The sequence below is a fragment of the Xenopus tropicalis genome, chromosome 4 (assembly GCF_000004195.4).
Source record: "Xenopus tropicalis strain Nigerian chromosome 4, UCB_Xtro_10.0, whole genome shotgun sequence".
Classification (NCBI taxonomy): Eukaryota; Metazoa; Chordata; class Amphibia; order Anura; family Pipidae; genus Xenopus; species Xenopus tropicalis.
The window spans coordinates 24,869,270-24,895,292 of record NC_030680.2 but is presented as its reverse complement, the minus strand read 5'-3'; the positions used below and the strand labels follow the sequence as shown (position 1 = coordinate 24,895,292).

General features: G+C 41.8%; 1 protein-coding gene across 1 annotated transcript in view; it reads left to right on the top strand.

Moving 5' to 3' along the window:
* syt12 (synaptotagmin 12) overlaps nt 1-21,353 on the top strand; it is a 40,327-nt gene extending 18,974 nt beyond the window's left edge. The window contains exons 2-8 of the mRNA XM_002936500.5: nt 3,579-3,639; nt 4,438-4,631; nt 6,558-6,923; nt 11,098-11,313; nt 15,558-15,678; nt 18,454-18,587; nt 20,202-21,353. Coding sequence (XP_002936546.1) covers nt 3,600-3,639; nt 4,438-4,631; nt 6,558-6,923; nt 11,098-11,313; nt 15,558-15,678; nt 18,454-18,587; nt 20,202-20,375 — 1,245 coding nt within the window. The 5' untranslated portion in view covers nt 3,579-3,599 and the 3' untranslated portion in view covers nt 20,376-21,353. The remainder of the gene's footprint in view (nt 1-3,578; nt 3,640-4,437; nt 4,632-6,557; nt 6,924-11,097; nt 11,314-15,557; nt 15,679-18,453; nt 18,588-20,201) is intronic.
* Nucleotides 21,354-26,023: the final 4,670 nt, after the last annotated feature.

Below are 26,023 nucleotides of genomic sequence, written 5' to 3'. Positions count from 1 at the left end.
TAAATACCCCGCTGTGTAGCCCCGGGGGCAGCCGTTCCTGCACTGGTACAGCTGGGGTGTTTGCTACAGAAACCCTACTATAGTTTATATAAATACCCTGCTGTGTAGCCCCGGGGGCAGCTGTTCCTGCACTGGTACAGCTGGGGTGTTTGCTACAGAAACCCTACTATAGTTTATATAAATACCCCCCTGTGTAGCCCCGGGGGCAGCCATTCCTGCACTGGTACAGCTGGGGTGTTTGCTACAGAAACCCTACTATAGTTTACATAAATACCCTGCTGTGTAGCCCCGGGGGCAGCCATTCAAGCTGGAAAAAAGGAGAAAAGGCACAGGGTACATAGCAGATAACAGATAAGCTCTGTAGACTATAATTTAATTGTATCTGTTATCTGCTAAGTAACCCGTGTCTTTTATTATTGGAATGGCTGCCCCCAGGGCTACACAGCAGGGCAGGGTTTCTGTAGCAAACACCCCAGTTGTGCCAGTGCTGGGCAGCAGTACATTATATTGTAATTCCTTTTATACACTTTCATTTTTTGTGGTTATTGTTCCTTTAAGCCGAACAAGGCAAGCAGGGCAACCAAAGGAACTCCATGCCTGGTCCTTGCAAGGTAAATAATTAGGATCCCAGTGCACAGATAATTTCCCCCATGTTGAGCTTTTGCTTATCTCTAAACCAGTGATCCCCAACCAGTGGCTCGGGGGCAACATGTTGCTCCCCAACCCTTTGGATGTTGCTCTCAGTGCCCCCAAACCAGGTAGTTATTTGTGAATTCCTGACTTGGTGGCAAGTTTTGGTTGCCATCTCAATGCGCCCCAGGCATATGTCTCGCCTTCTACCTCTAGTTCCAGCTGCTGGGTCGGCTGAACACCAGGAAAAAACTATGGCCACTCCCCTGACCTGTATGTGGGGAGAGGGGGTTGCGGCATCAGACCTCACTAACGGGGCAGGGGGGTGTGAGGGCATTTTAAGTGGCAGCCCTGTGAGCCCTGGACCACCTAGTCCGACGCTGCTAGCGCTATTACTTACCCTCAAACACAAGGAAGTCCAGTTAAACCATAAATAGCCTAAACATTCTATTTACACAATGACAGCAGCACTAAGAATGGAGAATGTGATACTAAGGGGCTGATTTACTAAGACACGAATTCCAACCGAATTGGAAAAATTCCGATTGGAAAACGAACATTTTGCGACTTTTTCGTATTTTTTGCGATTTTTTTCGGCGACTTTACGACTTTTCGGAAATTATTGCGACTTTTTCGTTACCAATACGATTTGCGCGCAAAAAACGCAAGTTTTTCGTAGCCATTCCAAACGTTTTCATAGCGTTAAAACTTGCGCGAAAAGTCGCGATTTTTTCGTAGCGTTAAAACTTGCGCGAAAAGTCGCGCCTTTTTCGTAGCGTTAACTTAAAAGGCGCGACGTTTCGCACAAGTTTTAACGCTACGAAAAAATCGCGACTTTTCGCGCAAGTTTTAACGCTACGAAAAAATCGCCAGATTTTGCGCAACTTTCGGAATGGCTACGAAAAACTTGTGTTTTTTCGCGCAAATCGTATTGGTAACGAAAGAGTCGCGATAATTTTCCGAAAAAATCGCAAAATACCGATCATTACGAAAAAAACGCAATCGGACGCATTCGGCCCGTTCGTGGGTTAGTAAATGTGCCCCTAAGTGTATAAAGTAATAATGTTTAAAAAATATAATGTGTGTTTGCATCAGGGGTGTCCAACAAGTGAGCCTCAAGCTGTTAGGATGAGCGCTAGAGCCCAGGTCTTCCTTTCCTTTTTCTCCTCTTTCTTCTATTGCATTTTTTCACTCTCTCCTTTCTTCTCTTTAATGTGATTTCATTGAAAGTTCATTACAGAGCCCACTGGGTGTTTTATTTCTTCTCTGGTTCTCTAACTGGACTTCAGTTGCTGTCACAGGTTCTCCATGGACTTGAGGAACAGCAGTAGAGCTTTGCAGAGCTTGTAGCATTTATTCCCCTAACCTGATCTTGATTACACTGTTAAATATTTTATAATATTGAATATACATGAGCCCCAGACATGACTTCCATTCAAATACAGCAATTAGATGCCAACTCATTAACAAGAACAAGCAATTAGATAGCAACCTATTAACAAGAACAAGCTCAAAGTGCCAGCTTGGTACTTGTATTAAGACTGACTCTCTAAACTAAAAATACTACCAGTTGTTCTCTCCATTATAAATACAGCAGCAGGAGTGTTCATTACAGAAAATAGGCCAGTGCCTGCAGGGTTATCATTTTGTGGCATTCCATAGTGATGGGCAGAAGATGAAGACCACAAAATGGTATAAGAAGCTTTCTTTTCCGCTTAGTCATCTATTTAACAGGATGATTGGACCCATTTAAATAGATTTTACAATATACTGTGGGGCCTTTTATAGGCAAGCAAGGGTCAATCTGTAACATCAGTATTTTTACTAGGGTTTTAATGAGATTGATCTATTGATGTTGAAACAATCATGTAAGCCAGTGGGACGTGAAACTGAGGTCTGCCTTGGTTACGCTCATAGGGACAGATCTGTAGCTAAGTGTTACTAGCCATAAGCTGGGCTCTCCTGTCTATTATCCCTAATGATGGTAATAGGATGTACGTGTTGATGGCAGCTAGTATTGAGAATGAAGGAGCCAATCAGAATGTTGTATGAAATGTGGCTAGTATCTACCTTAGTGATAGAGGCACCTGTATTACCTTCCAGATGGCATATTAAGAACGCAAGAAGAGGTCCACTGGCAGTGGCTGTGGAACACAGTGCACTCTGTATGTTGCTGAACAAAGTAAAAAATCTAATCAATATCATTTTATGAGTTCTGGAGTCTGTATTTAAATTGGCTTCAACTCTTAACTGTCCCTTCTTAATTACTGGCCTTTCAATGTAACCTTTACTGCTGCAGGAAAGCTGCTGTACTACTGGGCTACTCAAGGGAATGCAAAGGGTTTTTTTTCCTGGGAAGGGTTAATAAACTGCCGATCCGTTTCCCACTTAGGAGAATTTAGGGTCACTGAGATTGATTAAAGGGGAACTCCGCCCAAGCACAACTTTTTTTAAAGTAAACATAATTTCAAACAACTTCGCAATATACAACAATTAATAAATATGCAGCCTTTTCATGATTTTGAATGTAATAATATGGGTTGGAACAGTTCCCTAAGCCCCCTGCTGATCTGGATGACTACTTTGTGACTCTAATAAAATGTAACATTAGTCGACCGTCATCAGCCTGCCTTCAGCCTGCATCCTCCCAATCCCACAATTCCCTGCACATGTGATGTCAATAAGGAAAGAAACATTACAGTGCAATGCATTGAGAAGTTGTTACAATTTGTAACATCAATGTTCTAGTCCCTCCTCCCCTACCAAGTTTTCAAATGATGCAGAAATGATGCATTCCCCTCGATATTACTGACAGTCTTTTGTTAACCCTTGCTAAAGTTTATTTGTATTTATTATAGAGCTACTACTCCCAAGTGATACTGGGTATCCTGAAATGCAAAGATATATATTATAGGTTAGACTTGAAGCTCTTTCTTTTCTTTTCATAGGGTGCAGATTGAATAAATGCCATGGAGAGCAAAATCCTTGACTACGAGTACCGTATCAGTGGTAAGTTTAAGCCTTGCTAAGTTCCATATGTTTAGAACCTGACAAGGAGAAGGGACTTGTAATGTTTTGTGTACTTGCTCCCCTGAGTATTTTGGGGTTTTATTATCTTCAGTACCAGTGTAAATAAAATGCAGTTGGTACAAGAGTTCCACTAAGTGACCCCTAGTATACCACTGATTGCACGGTGATGGACAGCAGGGATTGGTAACACAACAACAATGTAATATAATCTCTGTCTCTCCACACCCTTCAGTCCTTTCCCACCACACACTGGGCATGCCTCCATTTTCCCAAAGAACAAGAAAGAGAAAAATCTTGATCCTATTTGTCATGAGTGGTGGTTGTGCTTAAGATAGACATCAGTACTAGTGTTGAGCGAATCTGTGCCATTTCATAACAAATATATTGACATTAGGGGGTGATTCCTCACCCTCTCAAATAACTTTAGGACCATAGCTTTTGGACATTTTCAAATCTAACACCACTTTGAGGTCCATTATGGTTACAGATACAAAAAAAACCATAGTTGTTTCAGCCATCATTCCAGGAATATCTGTGAGTGCAAATAAGTGCTCAGCCTACATCTCACCCTAGATGACCCTCAAGATGGACTTCCAGGAGTGTCTATGAGAGCAAATATGCATTCTCCCCAAATCTCACCACTTTTTTCAGGATGTTTTCAGAGCCCCACACCACTCTGCCCAAAGTCAAATTCATTTTTTTATGCCCTGATTAGGATGCATTAAGGATGGGTCTATATTGCATTTCAACAATAATGCTCTATGTTTTGTTTTTCAGTAATCAGAAGCCCCCCAGGATGGGAAATAGGGATCTACATTGCTGGTGCCTTGACTTTACTTGGTGTAACTGGGCTGTATCTCTGGAAACTGTATAAATCAGGAAATTACCCGTCGCCTTCTCCCTTCCCCAATTATGACTATCGATATCTCAAGCAGAAATATGGAACTTCCCACTCTGACGTAAGGAAAAAGGTAACTGGATCTAGTGCAGAGAGACAGACCGAAGAAGAGACATGTATCCAGTGTTTATGCCGGAGTCTGTCAGGCGATATTATGATGATATATTAACAGTCACTTAATTAAGTCTATGCAGCTCCTGTTGCAAAAAAGCCAAGTGGTTATTAAAGGATGGCAGTTTATTTTAAAATAGCCTCTTTCATAATCTCTTGGCTCATTATGTTGTTGGGTTGTGTCAATATTTATCTTCAGGCAGATAAACTGCAGAAGGGTTTTTGCAGTACTAGACTTTTCCTTTCAGTCAACCTATGCTGTTGGTAGAAAATGCTTTTAATGGCTGTGGTTGGTGGGGAATTTAATTGTCCGCTGGCCCTAGAGAGCTTGAGAAACACCAATGTGAGCAGTGTTGCTTTAAGAATGAATTCCTGATGTTGCTGAACCACAGCACTTGCTTTGCTGTAGCTCATTAACACTTGGGTAGAGCAGTGCTGATGCAGAATGTTTGTTTCCCCTTTAAAGAGGGTTAATAGGAACACAATTAGAAGCTCATAAAATAAAAGTGGAGATAGATTTGTCGGATTTTCCACCATATTCACAAACCTCCATCTCCACTTTTGTGAATTCCCCCCATAGAGCGCGCAGAAACAGATCTACCATATACATTTCTCTTCCGGCTAGTGGTCTGAGAACCTGTATCGGTGGATGAACAACACACGTTCTCAGGTTGTCATGGAGTCCATGCTGACCCCAAAAAGCACTGCTGAGAATGAAATATCTGTGATAGTAATAAGTGGCACAGAAAGGCAGACACTGCTACTGGGATCAATATTATGGAAAAGCAATGCTTTCTTGGATCAGTGGAGGGGTTCTTTGTTGACAGAATTATGAAGCGTAGATCGGGTTTGTGTGTTAAAGCCTGAAAGGCAGAATGGTGTCTCAGCAGATTGCACTGTAGAATTATTGAAAGCCTGCTGGACATTATAATGGAAAATGGGCCCTGACAGCACTACCCATGAATAGTTCCATCCATTATGGGCTGTGCTATTTACAGCAAGGTCTCCCGCAAGTGTCAAGCTTCTCCTGCCATTATTACTAAGGAATTATTGAAAGTGCCGGATGCTCTTACACTGCATTTAATCAGGGTGAAGGTACCTAATGGCCTTGTCTATGAGTAGTTGGATATAGTAGCGGTGGGTGGGGTTGGCTGGGTGTACCACATGGCATACATATGCCTGCCTATGTTAAATGTCTGTGCCCAGTGCTGCATTACTACCCATTCTGGCCTTGAAGAGCTTGAGAGGGGAATAACAAATTAAGACACAAAACAATATTAAACACCAGTATGTATAGAAATAATAAGTAGCATAGGTGCTTGTGGCCCAAGGCAATACTACTTGGCTTGGCTTAGTGCTCTGCCCACATGTGGCTCCCAGCTTTTTTCCATCACCCATGGCCTGCTACACCCAAGAAACCTTTCTACCTTCCTAGTTCTGGCCCTGCAGAAACTTGTCAGCTTTAAAATAGATTAGACCAAGGCCTTTTTTCTAGCAACTGGTGATATTAAATAAAGGTTATGCGTAGCACTGGCAACTTCTCCTTCTAATGGTGTAGCTGACCATTTCCATGTGTATATCTGTAAATGTATTATTGTGAGAGAGTGGGAGTAAATGCAGGAGGCTGAGCAATCTCTCAAGAATTGTTTGGAATTAAATATTTATTCCACAGGTGTGGCCCCAAATATTTCTACTGGTTTTGCTGGTAGCCTGCAAGGGGCCCTGTGTAGTATGGGAGTTCACCAAAGGCCTGTGGTCTAGTTCCTAGAGGGCAAGAGTTACTTTTATGGTTTATGTTGTGTTGGAATTTTGAGATAGGCCCCCTGTGAGTCAATAACTGTCCCACAGGTTTATAATATATGTATTACATTTTTTATTCCCTTTACAGAGACAGCCTGCTGCCAAACCTGCAAACAACATGGCAAACCTTAATGACACCTATGAGAGCATCAATGAGTTTGGCCCCATAGAACTGATTAACAAAGATCTTGAAATGACTCCTTATGGAATGCTAAGGAAATCCATCTCCACCGACTCGCTCAGCTCAGTTTCTTCCATTGGAAATAACTTTGGCCAAGACATTACAGTGGGACAGATAGAGGTGACCATGGATTATGATGTCCACTCCAACACTTTACATGTCGCTTTAATACAAGGAAAAGACTTGCTTGAAAGGAAAGAAGATGGGAATTTTGAGTCTTGCTTTGTACATATCAGTCTTCTCCCAGATGAGCAAATTGTTGGCATTTCCAGGGTAAGTCAAGATTTCTATCTTACCTATTTTTTACATAGCTACATAGTTCATTTGGGATGAAAAAAACCAGAGTAACTCTAATAAGGAAACAACAAGGTCACAAATTATGGATGCACCAACTTTACATACCAAAAGGAAAACAAATATTGCAGTTTATGTAATAAGGTGATCTAAAGTCATATGATTCAGTGCATCCCTATTACATAAAGTCTTATAGTACTATAGTATGTAGCATGTACCCAGTGTATGAATATATAGCAGCGTGTCTGTACCCCCAGTGTATGAATATATGGCAGCAGGTCTGTACCCCCAGTGTATGAATATATGGCAGCGTGTCTGTGCCCAGTGTATGAATATATGGCAGCGTGTCTGTACCCCCAGTGTATGAATATATGGCAGCGTGTCTGTACCCCCAGTGTATGAATATATGGCAGCGTGTCTGTACCCAGTGTATGAATATATGGCAGCGTATCTGTACCCCCAGTGTATGAATATATGGCAGCGTGTCTGTACCCAGTGTATGAATATATGGCAGCGTGTCTGTACCCAGTGTATGAATATATGGCAGCGTGTCTGTACCCAGTGTATGAATATATGGCAGCAGGTCTGTATCCAGTGTATGAATATATGGCAGCATATCTGTACCCCCAGTGTATGAATATATGGCAGCGTATCTGTACCCAGTGTATGAATATATGGCAGCATGTCTGTACCCAGTGTATGAATATATGGCAGCGTGTCTGTACCCCCAGTGTATGAATATATGGCAGCATGTCTCTACCCCCAGTGTATGAATATATGGCAGTGTGTCTGTACCCCCAGTGTATGAATATATGGCAGCGTGTCTGTACCCCCAGTGTATGAATATATGGCAGCATGTCTGTACCCAGTGTATGAATATATGGCAGCGTGTCTGTGCCCAGTGTATGAATATATGGCAGCGTGTCTGTACCCAGTGTATGAATATATGGCAGTGTGTCTGTACCCCCAGTGTATGAATATATGGCAGTGTGTCTGTACCCCCAGTGTATGAATATATGGCAGCATGTCTGTACCCAGTGTATGAATATATGGCAGCGTGTCTGTGCCCAGTGTATGAATATATGGCAGCGTGTCTGTACCCAGTGTATGAATATATGGCAGTGTGTCTGTACCCCCAGTGTATGAATATATGGCAGTGTGTCTGTACCCCCAGTGTATGAATATATGGCAGCGTGTCTGTACCCCCAGTGTATGAATATATGGCAGCATGTCTGTACCCAGTGTATGAATATATGGCAGCGTGTCTGTACCCCCAGTGTATGAATATATGGCAGCATGTCTGTACCCAGTGTATGAATATATGGCAGCGTGTCTGTACCCAGTGTATGAATATCTGTGTTGGACGACAGTTCTATAACTAAACATGTTTGGCCTTTGCCGTTCCTGGCATGGAAGGCCCCATCTGTTCACTCTATTTGCTGGCCATGGTCCCACACTCCAGCATGTAGCTGCCTGGGGTGGGCTGAAGTGTAAAGCACAAACAGATTTATACTGAATAAAGATCTGATATTGCAAAGGCTGCTCTTTTTAAGCTTTTTCAGCCATTTAGTTGTATATGTTGTATTTAGAACACACTAAGGGTTATTTAATATTGACCCAGATGAAAGAGCACTAAGGGGTGCAAAACGGAGCCCCATGTTAGGTGCAATAGTCAGTGGGGCACTGGGAAAAATTCCAGTGGTCCCCGCTTGCCACCCAGTATCCATATGGTGGGGGGAATGTTTTATGATCTGCAGGGTGGGTGATTGGTTTGTCTGTGGGCAAATTGTGACAAGGTTGGGGGCTTCGGCCCTTGCAGTGAGGTCTGAGCCCAGAAACCCCAGTCTGACACTGACCAATAGCCTGTGCGGCCTGCATTCTACACCCTGGGTCAGATTACACTGATCTCTTCTCCTGGCTTGGAAATTACAGTCCTATTTAGTTGATATGATAACCCAGAAGCAATCATAAAGTCAAATTGTCAGAGGAATAGCCTAAATAGAAAAAAATAAACAATAATAAAACAATAGCAAAACAGAAGCTGCACTGTCAATTATTTGTTCTGTTGTTGGGGTCAGTGACCCCTGACATGCAGACAGCCTTTTTAGCTGCAGGCTGGAAAAGGGGCAAAAGGATAATAGTCTAAAAATAAATAATGAAGACCATATCAAAAGTTTATTTAAAGGTGAACTTTCCCTTTAGAATGCAATAATAAATATTATATGAGTATATTTTTAATGATGCAGTAATCTGGCTGTGAGCCATATTGTATCGTTTCTATTCTCTTCCTACCCACCCACACATCCCACTGAAGGTTAAGGAACTGTTCAGAAGAAGAAGATAATCCAGAAATAATAATAATAAAGAGAAATGGCTGAATCACATAACCATGCGGCGGATTTGGCCTTGGGGGCTTCATCTTGCCAGGATTCCTGCGTCCCAGCGCGCTGCGTGGGTGTCTGTGCTGCGAGCTTCATATCGCAGATACTCATTAAAAATGACAGCACAAACGGGATGTATTCCTTTTTGTCGAGCAAGCACCTTTTAATTAAAGGGCGACTAAACCCCCAGATTTCCCAGCAGTATTGTGCATAGGATCGTGCCTACGCTAGCAAATCTACTGAGTTATACAAGGAGTTCCATTTAACCCATGGTTTGCTGGGACACCTACCCCCAGGTTTTGGGCATTATACCACTACAAGGTAATACTGGAGGTATTAGGGCCATGTCAGATGAGGCATTTTCTCTGCCAAGGTATATATACAGGGGGGAGAAAATGCTGACCAGCTTCAGATTTTGGCACATAAACTGGAAATATGCAATTTGACAGTGAAATCTTCCCAATCTGTGCACTAACAAGCCAATGCTGTGCCTCCAAATGGGGTTAAAAGAAGCAGATTGGCATTATATCTCCCAGCGTAGATATGCCCAGTGCTGAATTGGGCCAGCGGGACATCTGGAAAATACTCGGTGGCCTCTGGCTTTCATGGGCCCTGCTGTCCCAAGCCCTCTCTCCCACCCGGACCACCCCCTCTCCCCTGACTGGACCTGATCACAGTACATAATCAATGAGGAGAGAAGTACGTGCTGCCAGTTTGCACAGAGGCCCCTTAGAGTTTGACTCCAGGTGGGCCCCAGACACCACAGTCTGACCCTGGATACACCGGCAACTTAATAAGGGCATTTCTGTCATGTGGAAACATGCCATCAAGCTTGCATCAGGCATCACTTAACCAGAGAAAATGCCGCCTGGTAACTTTAGGAGCCAAAATTCCTTTTTTTTTCTTCTTCTTCTAGAAGAGCTGTAATTTCAGTTAAAGAAATTAAAATGTGTTATAAAATAAAAAAAAAAAAATGATTAATGATTTTTCTTTTTGTAATCATGATATTAGCACTTTTACCCTGCTATTATCATGAATGTGTAAGAGGAGCGCCCTCTGCTGTTTTGGCAATGAGAAGCTGACGCTAAAAGCTTAAAGTTACTGCAGCTCCCACTCCCATTCATATATTCACTGTGTCGAGTAAGAGGGAAATAAAATAATAAATATCAACAAGCAAATAAAGGCAGCAGGGGGCTTATGCCACCCCTTGTAAAGTAGAAAGCAAGGCACAGACCCACCCATGGATTTTGAGTGAGACCCTTCAGATTGTACAAGGCTCTCTCATAGGCAGCACATATTTACATTCCTATTCCTCGGCTTTATTATTGCCCCTTTTATCAACAATACTAATGGGGAATAAATGGGGCTAAAAATGATCCTCCATTTGGGCTGCTGACATGTAGCACCCATCATGAATACAGGGCTTCCTAGCTCCAGCCACTCTGTATTCAAGGGACGATAGGAGGTCTTTGTGCTCTATTCTGGCCTGCTAAAGTGCAGGATAGAGTGCAGTTGTGCAGGAAACAGGGTGGTCATAAAGAACCCATCTGAAGTAACCCACAGCACCCATCTAGGGTAGATCAGACAGCTGTAATAAGAATAATGCAGGAAGCCTTTTGATTAGTTGCTGTGGTTCTCTGCTCCCCATACATAAGATACAAGAATAACATTTATATTTGTGCAGTGTTGCTGTAAGAATTCATGGCTGATGTTGCTGAACTACACCTAGGGTGAACAGATACCATTTGCAATGTAATGTTTTGTTTTGACAGATTCAGGGAAACGCATATTCCGTCATGTTCGACGAGACGTTTTCCATCCCGCTTGACCCCCTGGCGCTGGAAGAAAACAGTTTAAAGTTCTCCATTTTTGGAATCGATGGGGATGATAGGAAAGTCAGCACCGGAGTAGCGGAACTGAAGCTGTCAGACCTAGATCTGGCTCTGCGTCCGTTTAACACGTGGATTTATCTGCAGGACGTCAACAAGGTTAATGTCGATCCATAAGGCATGTTGGTCTGGACCGCTGTGTCATTTATCAAGACTGGACAAATATGCACCTTGGCAGTAACCCATAGCAACCAATCAGCCTTTAGGGTGAAGACACACAGAGCTACTAGTAGCAGCTACTTTTTAGACTATGTTTTAGCTAGCTGCTGCAGAAAAAGTCTTATTGGTTGCCATGGGTTATTGTCTAGGTATAAATCTTAACATCCGTGCTACTTGTAAGCAGAAATAAGGGGGGGGGGGTTCTTGTAAACCAGTAACTCCAAAAAAATACCTTTTTTGTTTTTTTAACCATTTAAATATAATGTACAGTTACTCTGCAATGGTAAAAATTGTGTGTTGGACGTTGTATATATATATATATACGCCACTGTGCAGCCATCCACATGGAATAGGGCAGTAGGGCTCACATTTACCTAACAAAACACAGGTAAGTGATCTGACACCTGGGTCCACCAGTAGGGTTGCCACCTTTTCTTTTTGTTTAATACCGGCCTTCGTTTCGGGAGCTGGCTGTGATGGCATTTGGGGGTGGGTCTATGACATATGGGGCAGGAGATGGACAGACCAGTAGGGTAAAGGGTGAATGTGATTGGAAAATGGGCAGGGAAATGGGTGGGGCAGAGATGGGTCTGTGAGTATAAAGCCTCTAAACGGAGAAAGTGAGGAAAGGGGAGGGGGACTTATAGGGTAATAGGGTGATTTACCAGATAGGCTGGTTAAATACCACCTAGGTGGCAAATCTACCCACCAGGAATTTCCTGGTATCCCTATGGGCCAGTTTGACAGTGACACAAACTGTGGGACTGGGATGTCTGGATAGGATTCTTATTTGCTTTTCTGTATACAGGTATGCAATCCCTTGTCCGGAAACCCGTTATCCAGAAAGCTCCAATTTACAGAAAGCCTGTCTCCCATAGACTCCATTTTAATCAAATAATTTAGATTTTTAAAATTGGTTTCCTTTTTCTCTGTAATAATAAAACAGTACCTGTACTTGATCCCAACTAAGATATAATTACCCCTTATTGGGGGCAGAACAGCCCTATTGGGTTTATTTAATGGTTAAATGATTCCCTTTTCTCTGTAATAATAAAACAGTACCTGTACTTGATCCCAACTAAGATATAATTACCCGGACCCGCTACAACATTAAATACATATCGGATATAATGCCAAAGGGTACACTACTCACCTTCCAAGAATTGAAACAATCCTTCTCACTACCCAACAACATGCTTTTCAGATACTTACAATTACGCCATGCCACAGGAACGCAATTTGGAGGTCAAACAGTGGATATAACCCCAAAAAACATTGAGACGCTAACTCTTATAGAAGACCTTAAAAAACCTCTCTCAGTATTCTATGTACAACTGATGAGGGCAAGTAGCACAAATCTTACCAAGCTATGGGAAGACATACTAGAGTCAACATTTGAAGGGATCATTAGTAGTAGAGACAGACTAACACAACTGAAGTACCTCCACCGTACCTATATGACACCTCAAAGATTGTATAAAATGCATCCAGACCTAGGACAAGAATGTCCCAGATGCGGTCACTCCCCGGCAGATTTCCTACACATGGTGTGGAGCTGTCCACGGTCACAACGGTTTTGGGGGAAAGTAGCAAACGTTATAAAGGACAGAACAAATCTTGTACTTCAGCTAGACCCAACAATAACCCTATTAAACCAAGTTGAGGATCTATCACCCAAAAGGGCGGAAAGAACACTACTTCAAATACTATGTATGTATGCAAGAAAACGATGGCCCTATATTGGAAGTCGTCAGATGGCCCCAGAGTGGCAGCATGGGAATCTATAATTGATAAGGCTATACCCCTATACAAGCTAACTTACATAAGGAGGGGGTGTCCTCAAAAATTTGATAAAATATGGTCATCATGGATAGACACAGAACCCTTCTAAACACTGGAGGTTGGGGAAGACCCCACGTCCAAATCCCCCCTCAGATAGCCCTCATACATAGATACAAGGGAAAAAGGCAATAGCAATACTTCAATAAGACACAGAAAGACAAGCTATTAGCCAAAACAAAGGTTGAAAGATGAATAGTACACGTACTAACAAAAGAAAGACACTGCAATAGTTATGTTATTAACTTACTTTATTTACTTTATGTACAATGAACAAATGCCAACTGAAACAAATGTTGTAAACTATGTGCATTTAATTTTCAATAAAAGAATTGTTAAAAAAAAAAAAGATATAATTACCCCTTATTGGGGGCAGAACAGTCCTATTGGGTTTATTTAATGGTTAAATGATTCCCTTTTCTCTGTAATAATAAAACAGTACCTGTACTTGATCCCAACTAAGATATAATTACCCCTTATTGGGGCAGAACAGCCCTATTGGGTTTATTTAATGGTTAAATGATTCCCTTTTCTCTGTAATAATAAAACAGTACCTGTACTTGATCCCAACTAAGATATAATTACCCCTTATTGGGGCAGAACAGCCCTATTGGGTTTATTTAATGGTTAAATGATTCCCTTTTCTCTGTAATAATAAAACAGAACCTGTACTTGATCCCAACTAAGATATAAATAATCCTTATTGGATGCAAAACAATCCTGTTGGGTTTAATAAATGTTTTATTGATTTTTTAGTAGACTAAGGGGCTGATTTACTTACCCACGAACGGGTCGAATGGAGTCCGATTGCGTTTTTTTCGTAATGATCGGTACTTTACGATTTTTTCGTATGTTTTGCGATTTTTTCGGATTCTTTACGAATTTTTCGGATCCAATACGATTTTTGCGTAAAAACGCGAGTTTTCCTATCCATTACGAAAGTTGCGTAAAAAGTTGCGCATTTTGCGTAGCGTTAAAACTTACGCGAAAAGTTGTGCATTTTTCGTAGCGTTAAGTTTTAACGCTACGAAAAATGCGCAACTTTTCGCGTAAGTTTTAACGCTACGCAAAATGCGCAACTTTTTACGCAACTTTCGTAATGGATACGAAAAACTCGCGTTTTTACGCAAAAATCGTATTGGATCCGAAAAATTCGTACAGAATCCGAAAAAATCGCAAAACATACGAAAAAGTCGCAAAATATTCGTTTTCAAGTCGGAACTTTTCCAATTCGGGTCGGATTCGTGGGTTAGTAAATCAGCCCCTAAGGGTATGAAGATCTAAATTACGGAAAGACCCCTTATCCGGAATACCCTTGGTCCTGAGCATTCTGGATAACGGGTCCTATACCTGTACTACCAAAAGCCCAGCTTTCTGGTCAGTTAGAATAATCTTTTGGGGTGAATTCAGCTATCCTAGATATTCTTGGGCCCAATGTATTCCTATATCTGCATCCTTGTTATAAGCTAAGGGGCCCTGACCATGGGTTGGACTTCCAATGGGAGCTTGAAAGAAAATAGCCTGACAACCACGGCACTAGGACTTCCCATTGATCTTTAGCTGCACAGTTAGAGAATATAATAGTATAGTGGGAAAGAAATTCTTGTTTCTATTGAAATATTGATTATAATGATCTTTCTCATGTGTTATTTTGACAGGAGAATTGTTGTAGAAATAAAGGAGCCATTTCCCATGGGGGCTGCATATAAGCCACTCTGCCTAACAGCACTCTGAGCCGTACAGTAGGCAATTCAGCAACACGATGGTTGGGGGGCAAGGAGCCCAACTCCATCTATGTCATATGTAGCACCTTTGTTCATAAGCAGGAATGTATTCCTCAATACCCCCATCTCCCAGCATGCACTCTGGCACCAGATAAACCAAACTGTTATATTTTCTAAACCTTTAGATTTATTTCAACTTGTTTCTGATTCACCTGTAATTCAACAATACATTCACTAAAAATCCTGCCATGTTCCGATCTTTAATGGGCCCAGTTTGGAGCTACAGACCAAACATCCCAACACGATCAATTAAAAGGGGACATAAATCTTCCCTTAGACTGACGCGTCCCCAATACTAACCCCTAAATGTCATGTTCACAAAGCAGAATGGAATCTTTTTGGAGGATCTTCTTGCATCAGTTTGGCCAATGGCCCTGGAGAATGTGCAGTAAAAAAAACATTTCTGATGTTGCTGGACTATGGCTTCCATGCTTGAACCTGTCATATGTTTGAGAATGCAAATCTGGGAGGAGCAACTCTGCTCTTAAAGCTTTATATCACCTTTAAAAACTGGGACTGGGGAATGACCAACACATATCTGACCACATGCTTGTCTTTCAGGCCACAGACACTGTAGGAGAGATCCTGCTGTCACTCAGTTATCTCCCGACTGCTGAGCGGCTCACGGTTGTGGTGGTTAAAGTGAGGAATCTGCTCTGGACTGAAGGAAAGACCACTGCAGGTACGGAATCTGTGCATGGTGGTACGGTCTTGCAGCCATTGGGTCTGCTCTCTCCTCAATTTACAATCCAGCGCCAGGTGCAGAGCATAACCAGACCCCGGACACCAGTGCGTTGAGATTGAGAATGAAAACCTTCCCCACCGTACAAGGAGAGAGACCAATGTCATTGGGGGGGCGGGCCAATAACATCAGGGGTGGAGTAGTCATGTAAAGGATTGATTGGTGGCTTATGGGGGTGGAGCAATGGCATGTGGGGGCATGTAGGTGGCATTTGTACTTTATACAGCTTCTCTGTCAAACCATCATCAGTTGTTTGCATATGGCTTTCTCCATTGTGGTCTCCTTCTCCTCTCCTTACTTGTATTTCTGCCTTTCTGGGAATATGGAAACCACATAGGAATAACATAACTCATGTTTTCATTCAGAGAAAGCCGGCCTGACTTATCTGTGCTGCCATCTTGGCTACTCAAGACTTGGTCTGATATAAAATCAAATTGTACAAGGGCCACATTTACCGACAGATCTGCATAGGCCCTCCCATGTGATCCGATTGGGGACCAAATCAAATCAGCCCAGTGTGTTTTACCCCAAAATAATGTAAACTTCCATTCATTATGGGATGCTAGTGCACTTGTACAGGTTTATAAAAAAATTCTGTATATCTTTTGATAAAGAATTCTGTCTGGAAAGCCTCAGCCCAATTGAGACATGGACGTGGTTTATCAATTTATAGAAAAGCTTGGGCTGGAATATATTTCAAGCATTTACTTCTGCCATTGTCATGGAACCCCTGAATGCCAGTAGAAGAAAATTAATTTGCAACTGCTTGAAATAATTGTAGCTGTTTGATGTCAGTCAGGTTTCCTCATCCCTAAACCAGAAGGAGCTGAAATATTAAATAGCTACAGAATTGATGGAAAGTTAACAGACAAGAATAAGCTGGTGTCTTGCCACTTCAGGGAGTTCCATGTGGTACAAGTATAAAATATAGGCCTTGCATTTGCAGTGAAGGCAAATAAATATTTCATTGCACAAGAAAATGTTCTCTAGTCTAGAAGAATTAAACCACGGTCAGTGGATTTAGGGATTAAAGGGAATATATACCAAAAACCTTTGATTTAACTTTTCCCATAATAATCAGTGAACTATTGCATTAGTAGAATAGTAGTTTCATTATTATGTAGAATATGGAATGGAGTAATAGTTCCATTTAGTATAGGGTGAAAAATAAGATCATTTAGTTTGGTTCCATCATTCACAGGATTCCTTTGTTCTAGAGCAGTGGTTTCCAGACTGTGGGTCTGGTTTCCCAATAAAGCAATAGATCATACGGGCAGAGGGGAGGCAATTAGGGTGAGGTTTGAATTCAACTATATTTAACTCAAGCTAAGGGTGATCTGACCAAATGTTAGACCATAAAGGGGGCATGGAACTTAAATAGTCTTTGATATAGAACAGTGCTGTCCAACTAGTGATCTGAAGAACAGTGTTTTGTGGGCTACAGCTTTTTTTTTCCTGCTTTGAATTTAAAGTGGTGTTGCTACCAGTGAGGGGCATGAAAAACAAAATAATTATATTCAGTATAATAAATATATGTTGATCACAGTTGGGATCATTAGAGTTATAGTTATATAAGGAACAGGAATACTTCCTCATTGGCCATAGAGATATCACCTGGAAGAAAGTTAGTGGCAGGTTTAGCTAGTGGTTGGCTAGCGTGTGTTATAGCTCACTGCAGCAGGGAGAGGCAGATAGCCAGGGTGGGGACAGTGTGGTGCTTCAACAAGAGGATAGTACCCCTTTGGCAGCTAGGGTCACAGCTTTTAGCTGTATGTAGGTAGTGGTTCCCTGAGGATCTATGTTGCTCACCCCAAAGCTTGGGAGATCCTTGTATTTATCTACTGGAAACCAAACAATGAGCAGTGCTTGATGGTATAACCCAGAAAAAACTTGGAAAGGAACAACCCTTTTTCTAATGAGATGACTAAACTTGATGGGCGAGATATGAAATGTGTTTTAGTAAATGTATTGAAGAATAAAAATAACATCTATATAGAATTGATGGTAGTCTGCTCATATGGGCCCCCACCTACAGTACCAGCTGTCTGGTCATTGTAAGACATTACAAGGCAATCAAGCACGTAGCCTGTGATGGGTGGATAAATGGTGGGAGATGGATGAGATGGATGAGATGGATGACAGCTCTTGTAATGCCCTTCTGGTTGTCCAGCCCATGCAGCTCCCTTGCTTGTAATAGTTTATTGAGAGAGAGAAAGGATAAAATAACACAAAGAGAAGGGCAAAATCTTAAAGGAGAGGGAATATAGGGAGTGAAGATAGTACGGCTCGGATAAGAAGAGCAGGAAAATAGAAAAAAATCAACAATAAGAAGCAGAAGATGAGTTCTTGTAGGGTCTAAACCTGGGATCCCCAACCTTTTTTACTTGGTGAGCCACACAAGCATGAAAAAAGTTATTTGGGGATGCCAAGTAAGGGCTGTGATTGGTTGTTTGGCAGCCCCATGTGACCTGCTAGCTTACAGGAGGCTCTGCTTGGAGTAAAACTGTGCGTCCACAACTTGCCTCCAAGTCAGAAATGTTAAAATAAGCACATATTTTGAGGCCACTGGGAGTAACATCAAAGGGGTTGGTGAGCAGCATGTTGCCCCCGAGCCACTGGTTGAGATTAATTGCTCTAAATCAATAACTGATGTCATCGCCATGGGTGTGGCTTAACACAAAGGTGTAACTGTGCTAACGTATTCATTTATTTCAGACCCATTTGTAAAAGTTTACCTTCTCCAAGACGGCAGGAAGATAAGCAAAAAGAAGACAGCAGTGAAAAGAGATGACCGGAACCCAGTTTTTAATGAGGCCATGATATTTTCTGTGCCAGCCATTGTATTGCAGGTGAGTCTCTGGACTATTTAATGACATAGTACAGGTATGGGATCCCTTATTCGGAAACCCTTTATCCAGAAAGTTCCGAATTACGGAAAGGCCATCTCCCATAGACTCCATTATAAGCAAATAATTATAATTTTTAAAAATGATTCCCTTTTCTCTGTAATAATAAAACAGTACCTGTACTTGATCCCAACTAAGATATAATTACCCCTTATTGGGGGCAGAACAGCCCTATTGGGTTTATTTAATGGTTAAATGATTCCCTTTTCTCTGTAATAATAAAACAGTACCTTGTACTTGATCCCAACTAAGATATAATTACCCCTTATTGGGGCAGAACAGCCCTATTGGGTTTATTTAATGGTTAAATGATTCCCTTTTCTCTGTAATAATAAAACAGTACCTGTACTTGATCCCAACTAAGATATAATTACCCCTTATTGGGGGCAGAACAGCCCTATTGGGTTTATTTAATGGTTAAATGATTCCCTTTTCTCTGTAATAATAAAACAGTACCTGTACTTGATCCCAACTAAGATATAATTAATTCATATTGGAGTCAAAACAATCCTATTGGGTTTATTAAATGTTTAAATGATTTTTAGCAGACTTAAGTTATGGAGATCCAAATTACAGAAAGATCCCTTAAACCCCCAGGTCCAAAACCCAAAACCAAAGCATTCTGAATAACAGGTCCCATACCTGTAATTCCTTGCCAATAAAATGCAATAAAATGTACTCATTACTCTAGAAGAGATGACATTATTTATAGCGTTGCAAGAGGCTCTTGGTTAGCATGATGGGTGACCATGTGGCGCCCACACCTGGATCTGTAGATAACAATATTTCCTACTGCATGGAAGCTCTACCAACACCAAAGCTGAATTTAATTGCTCCCTGTCAGAGAGAAAATGGCTGAGCCAACCAAGGACCAGCTGACCCATCTATTTTGTAATTCCTTAAAACTGCCCCCTGTTAAACACCTTTCTATAGTTCAGTAGCAGTGGGGTTTTTTTGCCAGATTGTCTTTCACTGTTTTGAGGCCATGGTTCTGAGTGCATGAAAAATATATGGGGAATTTTGCCACCAAAAATGCGTTGACTTTTTATAAAGGCTGCTACGTGCCATCTGTAGGAAGGCTGAAACTGGTAAATCCAACACCAACACTGGGATAAGGTGCCATATTGATGGCAACACTAATCCACACCCACAGCTGCAATAACCATAGCGATATGACATATATCAGTGGGCAAATCAGGCCATGTACGTTTAATCTGACGTTAAGTAATAAGAAAAGAACATTTATTCAAGAATAACAGTTCATTAGTTATAAGGTTGTTTCATAATTACATAGCAAATTTGGGTTGAAAAAAGACAATGGTCCATCAAGTTCAACCACTCCAAATGACCCCTCTGCCTTCAATATGGTGCTGTCCAAGGAGTCATCCAAGCCACTAAAGGCATTACTAGAATCTACCATCATGACCCTATTCTCCAAAGAGTCCTGGGATTCGTCTGAAATGTAAACTGAATCCTAACTTCAGGCACATCGCTCAGAGATAGGAAAGGCAAACATTCACATATCACTAATAATGGTGTCATATTGATTTCTTCCAGGAGCTGTCTTTGAGGATCACAGTAGCAGAGTGCTGTGAGGATGGGAGAGCAGAGAACATTGGACATGTTATCATAGGTCCTTCAACAAGTGGAATGGGCATGACCCACTGGAACCAGATGTTGGCCACTCTGAGAAAACCTGTGTCCATGTGGCACCAAATCAGACAAAACTAGTGGTAGACATATTGTCGATTTCTTTGGGTTTTAATCATCACTATGGTATGGCATTAATGGCAATAACTGGAACTGAACATCAAGACCTGGAATAAACAACTATAATAACGTCAGAAGTATCATTTTGTGTATATATTTTGCATGGGACTTGTCACCAACTCCCTAATCATTTGAAATACTAAAATTCTGTTATAAAAAAATGTTTAACCTTGGAGAAAAAATGTCTGCTGTCTTTGCTATGCAGATCTGGGGTGCCATATTCTTCTCAATACTATCAACACTATCAGTTATAGGAGGTCCGGTTAAGAGGCAAATAAGGCAGCGCCTCTGTAGGAGACACCGGTCATGCACATAACTTGCTTGTTTTTAGGGAACGGCACTGGTAAATTTAAAATTTTGGCAAATTTGTTGACTTTTATCACTTACCTAATAACCCCATACCCCATCCTCCAAAACGGATCAGACATAGCACATGAGCAGACTCTTTGCTAAAGTTTAGTTCTGCTCATACTCCATCTGTCCTAGCATGGAGACTTCCTGGAATGATGGGGTATTTGGTTATGACGATATGAGGAAAGCAATTGGGAACTAGGTGGTGCCTCCCCCAAATGAATTACCACTCCCTCAGTGACTTATCTTTCCTTGTCCTTTGAATATTGAACTGGAGACTTCTGAAATGTATATTCACCGCATTGTGACAAGCTCATTCAGTTGGGGCCATTCCTCCACCCACCGTAGGCTCGCCATTTCATTCAACCCTTTCTCGCCTTGTGAAGTGATGGATTCTGGGACTTGAAGGCCCTCTGTTTTTCGGAGAATCTGTGCAGCACCCACTATGAAAAGCGGTGGGACATCAAGTCCCAGTGTCCATCACTTTATAGTGGAACAAGGTGAGGGTGGGGTTGGATCACTCTGTGAGCCTAAAGAGGTGGGGAAAGTGGTCCTTGTGAGGAGAGACAGACTATCACGGTTTCCTTTCCAAACAGCTTCCAAAAATAGAGAGTGCCTGTGAACTTTTTCTACATAGAATCAACTTAACCCTTTAATCCCTGCTGAACATTGCAAGCATTGATGATAAAATTATAAATCGGCCCCTACATATTCTGATCTGTAGACAATAGGATGTTTAAAGGGAGGCAAAAGATGCCAAACCCACCAGGGAGGAAGGAGAGGAAGCTTGTCAGTTACCAGGCTAAATGGCGGCCACTTGCCAATGAAACAAAGTGCTATTCATGTATTTTATATATGTATGTATATTATGAAGAATAATGAAAATTGTTCAAAGGCAACATACCCACCCCCGATCTCCGGTATCTTTTCCTGCATTCCTGTCTCATGTGATAGATGAAGTTGACAAGGGGTTTGAGTGGAAGTCATACATCCTGGGTCGGACTAGGCTGCCGGGATACCGGGAAAAAACTCGGTGGGCCCCGGCCCAGACCTGATACCTCTTACCGCTCCCCCGCCCGCTGACGCCTTTCACTGAAGCTCGTTCAGGGGAGGATGTCAGGCAGGAGGTTGGGGGGAGCGGCAGGGGCCCCTGTGGGGGTGCAGGAGAAGCGGCTGGCGGGGGGCTGCCGCTCCAGGAGCCCTGTACCCCCCCAGTCCTACTCTGCAATCATTACATCTTTGCTTTTTTTCCCCCTTTTCACAACATTGGTGGATTTGATGATTGTTTCTCATGATCAGACTTTAGAAGTGTTGAGGGTCTAAGGGTCAGATTTATCAATATTTGATTTCAAAGTTTTACCATAAGTCAAGGTTTTCTTCCCAGCAAAAATCACAAATTTGACTTTCCAAAACTCGGATTTTCAAACAGTTTATGTACAAGTCAATGAGCGTTATTACATTTTTTGCCAGAAAATTTGCGAACCAGCGAAAATGTTGCACGTCAAAAAAAAATTGTTTTTGTGATTTTTTGCAAAAAAATCCACCAGTAGTGAAATGTGGAAATTCACCGCTATCCATCTTCATTTAATAACACATTTTCCCCCCAGTGAGTGACCTTTCTCTCTTTTACCCTTAGAAGAGGTTTAAATTACTGAAAATAAAACTACAAAACTGAAGAAAACTCACATTTCAATATTTTGAATGAATATTAGAATTTATAATGAAAGTATTTAAAAAAAAAGATTATTTGTCATCTTAATATTTCTTACACAAATAGGGTGTATGTTTATCCAATGACAGTATAGCATTATAGTATAACATTTTAGGTCAGAATCATCAAAATAAGTACAAATTTTAGGGAAAAAAAGCAGCGTTATTGATTTATAGGATGATACTACCTCCCCAAAGTGTGAAGGACACTGGGAATTACATATGTCACGCTCCTCCAAGCATGGCTTTACAGTGAAGGGTTATAAGGGTAAATATTTGTACCATTACTTTTTGATTAATTAATTTTATAGGGACTTTGGGTCCTTTGATAGGGGCTGTTCCACATTCACAGAAGAGACATGGAAGGTATAAAATCTTCCAGAAAACACTATAAGCCTCATTTACCAACACAGGGCATTGTACAAACTACAATTTTTAAGATGCAAATTGGAAAGTTTTTACCCACAATGCAGCAATATTTCCCATGTAATTGTAGTCAGGGTCAGACTGGGCCGCCGGGATACCAGGAAAAAACCCGGTGGGCCCCTGCGTCCCAGACCCGATCCCTGTTACTGCTCCCCCGGTGGCCAGTGTCCTCCCCTGATGTGTTTCACTTATGCACGTTCAAGGGATGATGTCAGTCGGGGGGCCCTGTGGGGGGTTTAGGGGTTGCAGCCGGGCGGGGGCACCTTGGATGTTCCGGGGCCCCCGGGCCAGAAGCCTCAGTGGGCCCTGCTCCCCCCAGTCCGACCCTGATTGTAGGTGCAGCCACCACAGCCTCTGCATGATGCACAGTATGGGATGTACAGTTGTGTATGTTTAGGGACGGTTTCACTGTAATTTAAACACTGTAATTAACGGTATTGGCATCCAATTCACTTGACGTAAATCAGCCGCGATCACGAGTGTTATTTATCGGAGCAGGCTAGAGAAGCACTTTGCTGCCCCCCACCAATAGCTAGGGGCATGTATGGGCGTAAGTACAGTTTGTGAATAGCATCAATACATTCCCATTAGTGCTTTGCACTTGCACTTGAGTTCGTAAATGAGGCTTTAAAAATGGAAGCCAAGTTGTACAAACTCATTTTGCACAGTTCTGACCCACCCAAAATTCAATAACTTCTTCTTCAGGAAAAGAAATCGCCAGCTTTCAAGGATAAGTCAAGCACTGATTGAAACCTCACAGCTTCTGAAATGAATGTTACTTTAGGAATGTCACAATTTCTAGTTGTGCCAATAATTTCATGCCAAAATGCCCCCGCGAACCAATAGTGTCCTAAAGATCTAGTTTTGTAATGCTGCCTCCTGGTATGTCCTCTGCCTATTGCTTTGCAGGCCTCCCCCCACACTGTTATTATTCTATCAGTTAATTAGAGAGGAGTAATGTGGGAATGTGTTTGTGCTGCTGGCACACGTGGCTGGATAGGTTGTAACCACAACTTTATCATTGGTTGAAGGAAACACTTTGGATAAACCACACTTGCTACATTCTGTACACTGAAACATTCACATTGATATTTTGACAAATAGGATAAAGGAGCAAAGATTAAAGGGTAAATAGCTTTGTGGGGGTTGGGCAAAACTCAAGGGTCTACCTGAATTCCTAGGCCAACATACTAAGGAGCACCTTAGCTGAAATACTCAACACTCCCCAAAACGGGGTAGCAAACCAACTCCCAGTGTTCCATAGTGAGTAGCACCGCCATAGTCACTAGGAACTAGAACTTCAGGGGTTGTTGAGTTAAAAATAGGGTGTTTTGAACACAAAAGAATGGGCCACCCCCCCCCACCAAAAAAAAAATGGTTGGTATCCCTTTTATTCCCTACACATAATACGTCTTGCCAGTCTCCTAAAGAGCTGGGGTTTATGGAACTTCCCCAGTTTAGCACGAGTACTGTATATCACGTGTGAAATTAGGGGGATCACGTAATTTGGCCAAACATTGCCAAGACTTGGTTGATTTCCTTGTCTCTCTCTAGTTTTTATTGGGTTGTCAGTGATCCAGCCGTGCCCATATAAACACTGTTCCAATGTATCCGTGTCAATGGCAGATTGTCAATGGCAGTATTATGAAGACAAATAACTAGACAATCAGCCAATTAGAAGGTAGCTCTCGGTTAAAGTAATGCACAGCTTGGCACATACGACTACAATCCCATAATTTTATCTTATATTTACTGCTTTTATGTGTCCTGTTCAATGATACACTCATATACTGCATATAGCCATCACAGTCACTGAGGTCCTCAGTTTGATTCCCACCAGGGCACTTTCTGCAATGAGTTTGTATGTTTATTTGGCTCCTGATGAAATTGACTGTAGTGTGTGATGTGATAGGGCAATTAGATTGTAAGCTCCGCTGGGGCAGCGACAAACACGCAACATGTCCACAATATATAAAAGGAGGAAGGAATTCCGAGTTTTACAAAAACAAAGCAATAAATATTTCCAAATGATCAATGTACATAATCTTCAAAGTTTCTATGTTCCAATGTGCATACTCTTTCTATAGTCTGTAATATAAATAGCCATAACTTAGTCTAATGAAGCTGTTTCCTATAATGGAATAAATGGAATGGAAAAAGGCAGGGTGCTTGTTTTAAATAAAAACACTTAAGCTTTCGGCTCTCGTTTTGTTCCTTTTTTAAATGTAGTTCTAATTATTTTATACTAAAGGCTATATTGGGGATTTTATTTTTGCCTTAGCTCAAATTGAGACAGTCACTAATCAGTGGGGTAACAACCAGGGGTGCAGGGGGTGTGATTGCACCTGGGCCCGCCCCATGAGTCCTGTTGAGGACAGGTTCAAATGTGGCCAAATGGTAGCAGTATTTATATAGTGCTGCCATTTTGCAACATTAAAACCAGAAACCGAAACCACCCTCATGCCCAGAAGCCTTCAGAGGAAAGTCATTTTGGCATTTTACTGCCAATAGATTCACCACATTAGTGCCACCTAGAACACTATATTTATTCTGCGAAAAGCATTACCATACCTAAGTAAAGAGCCCTAAAAGCCCCCTCCATTTGTTTAAGATGGCAGCTGCCATTTTAGCTTGGTCTTCATAGCTTCTTGCTGCAGCTCTAGCTGTTATAGCTCAGATCACACATTCCTAAGGGATGGGGGAGTGAGTTTTTATGAATTCTTAAGGGATGGGGGAGCAGGAGAAGGGAGAGAGGAGAGAGTTGCACAGACTCTAGCCCCAGAAATGAAGTTTTTTTCCAGGAGAAGGAGCCTGATACGGAAAAACATGTTTACAAAAAAGGAGACAAGAAATCCTGTGTTTCTTTAGACAGAGGACTCATTGCAGCTTTTCTGTTCATGGCTGTATTTGCATAGACCTTTCTGATAAAGCTTACTTAGATTTTACCTTTCCTTCTCCTTTAAAACTTCCTAGCTCCAAAAGCCAATGCATTGATTGCACCATGGATAGTGCAGACTGGTTCAACAAGTACAGTATCCATTTATGGCACGCTAGGGGGTTTGATCACTGCTATAATTAGCTGTGATCAGTCTGGAGGCTGATGCAGTTTCTTTTCCCATTAC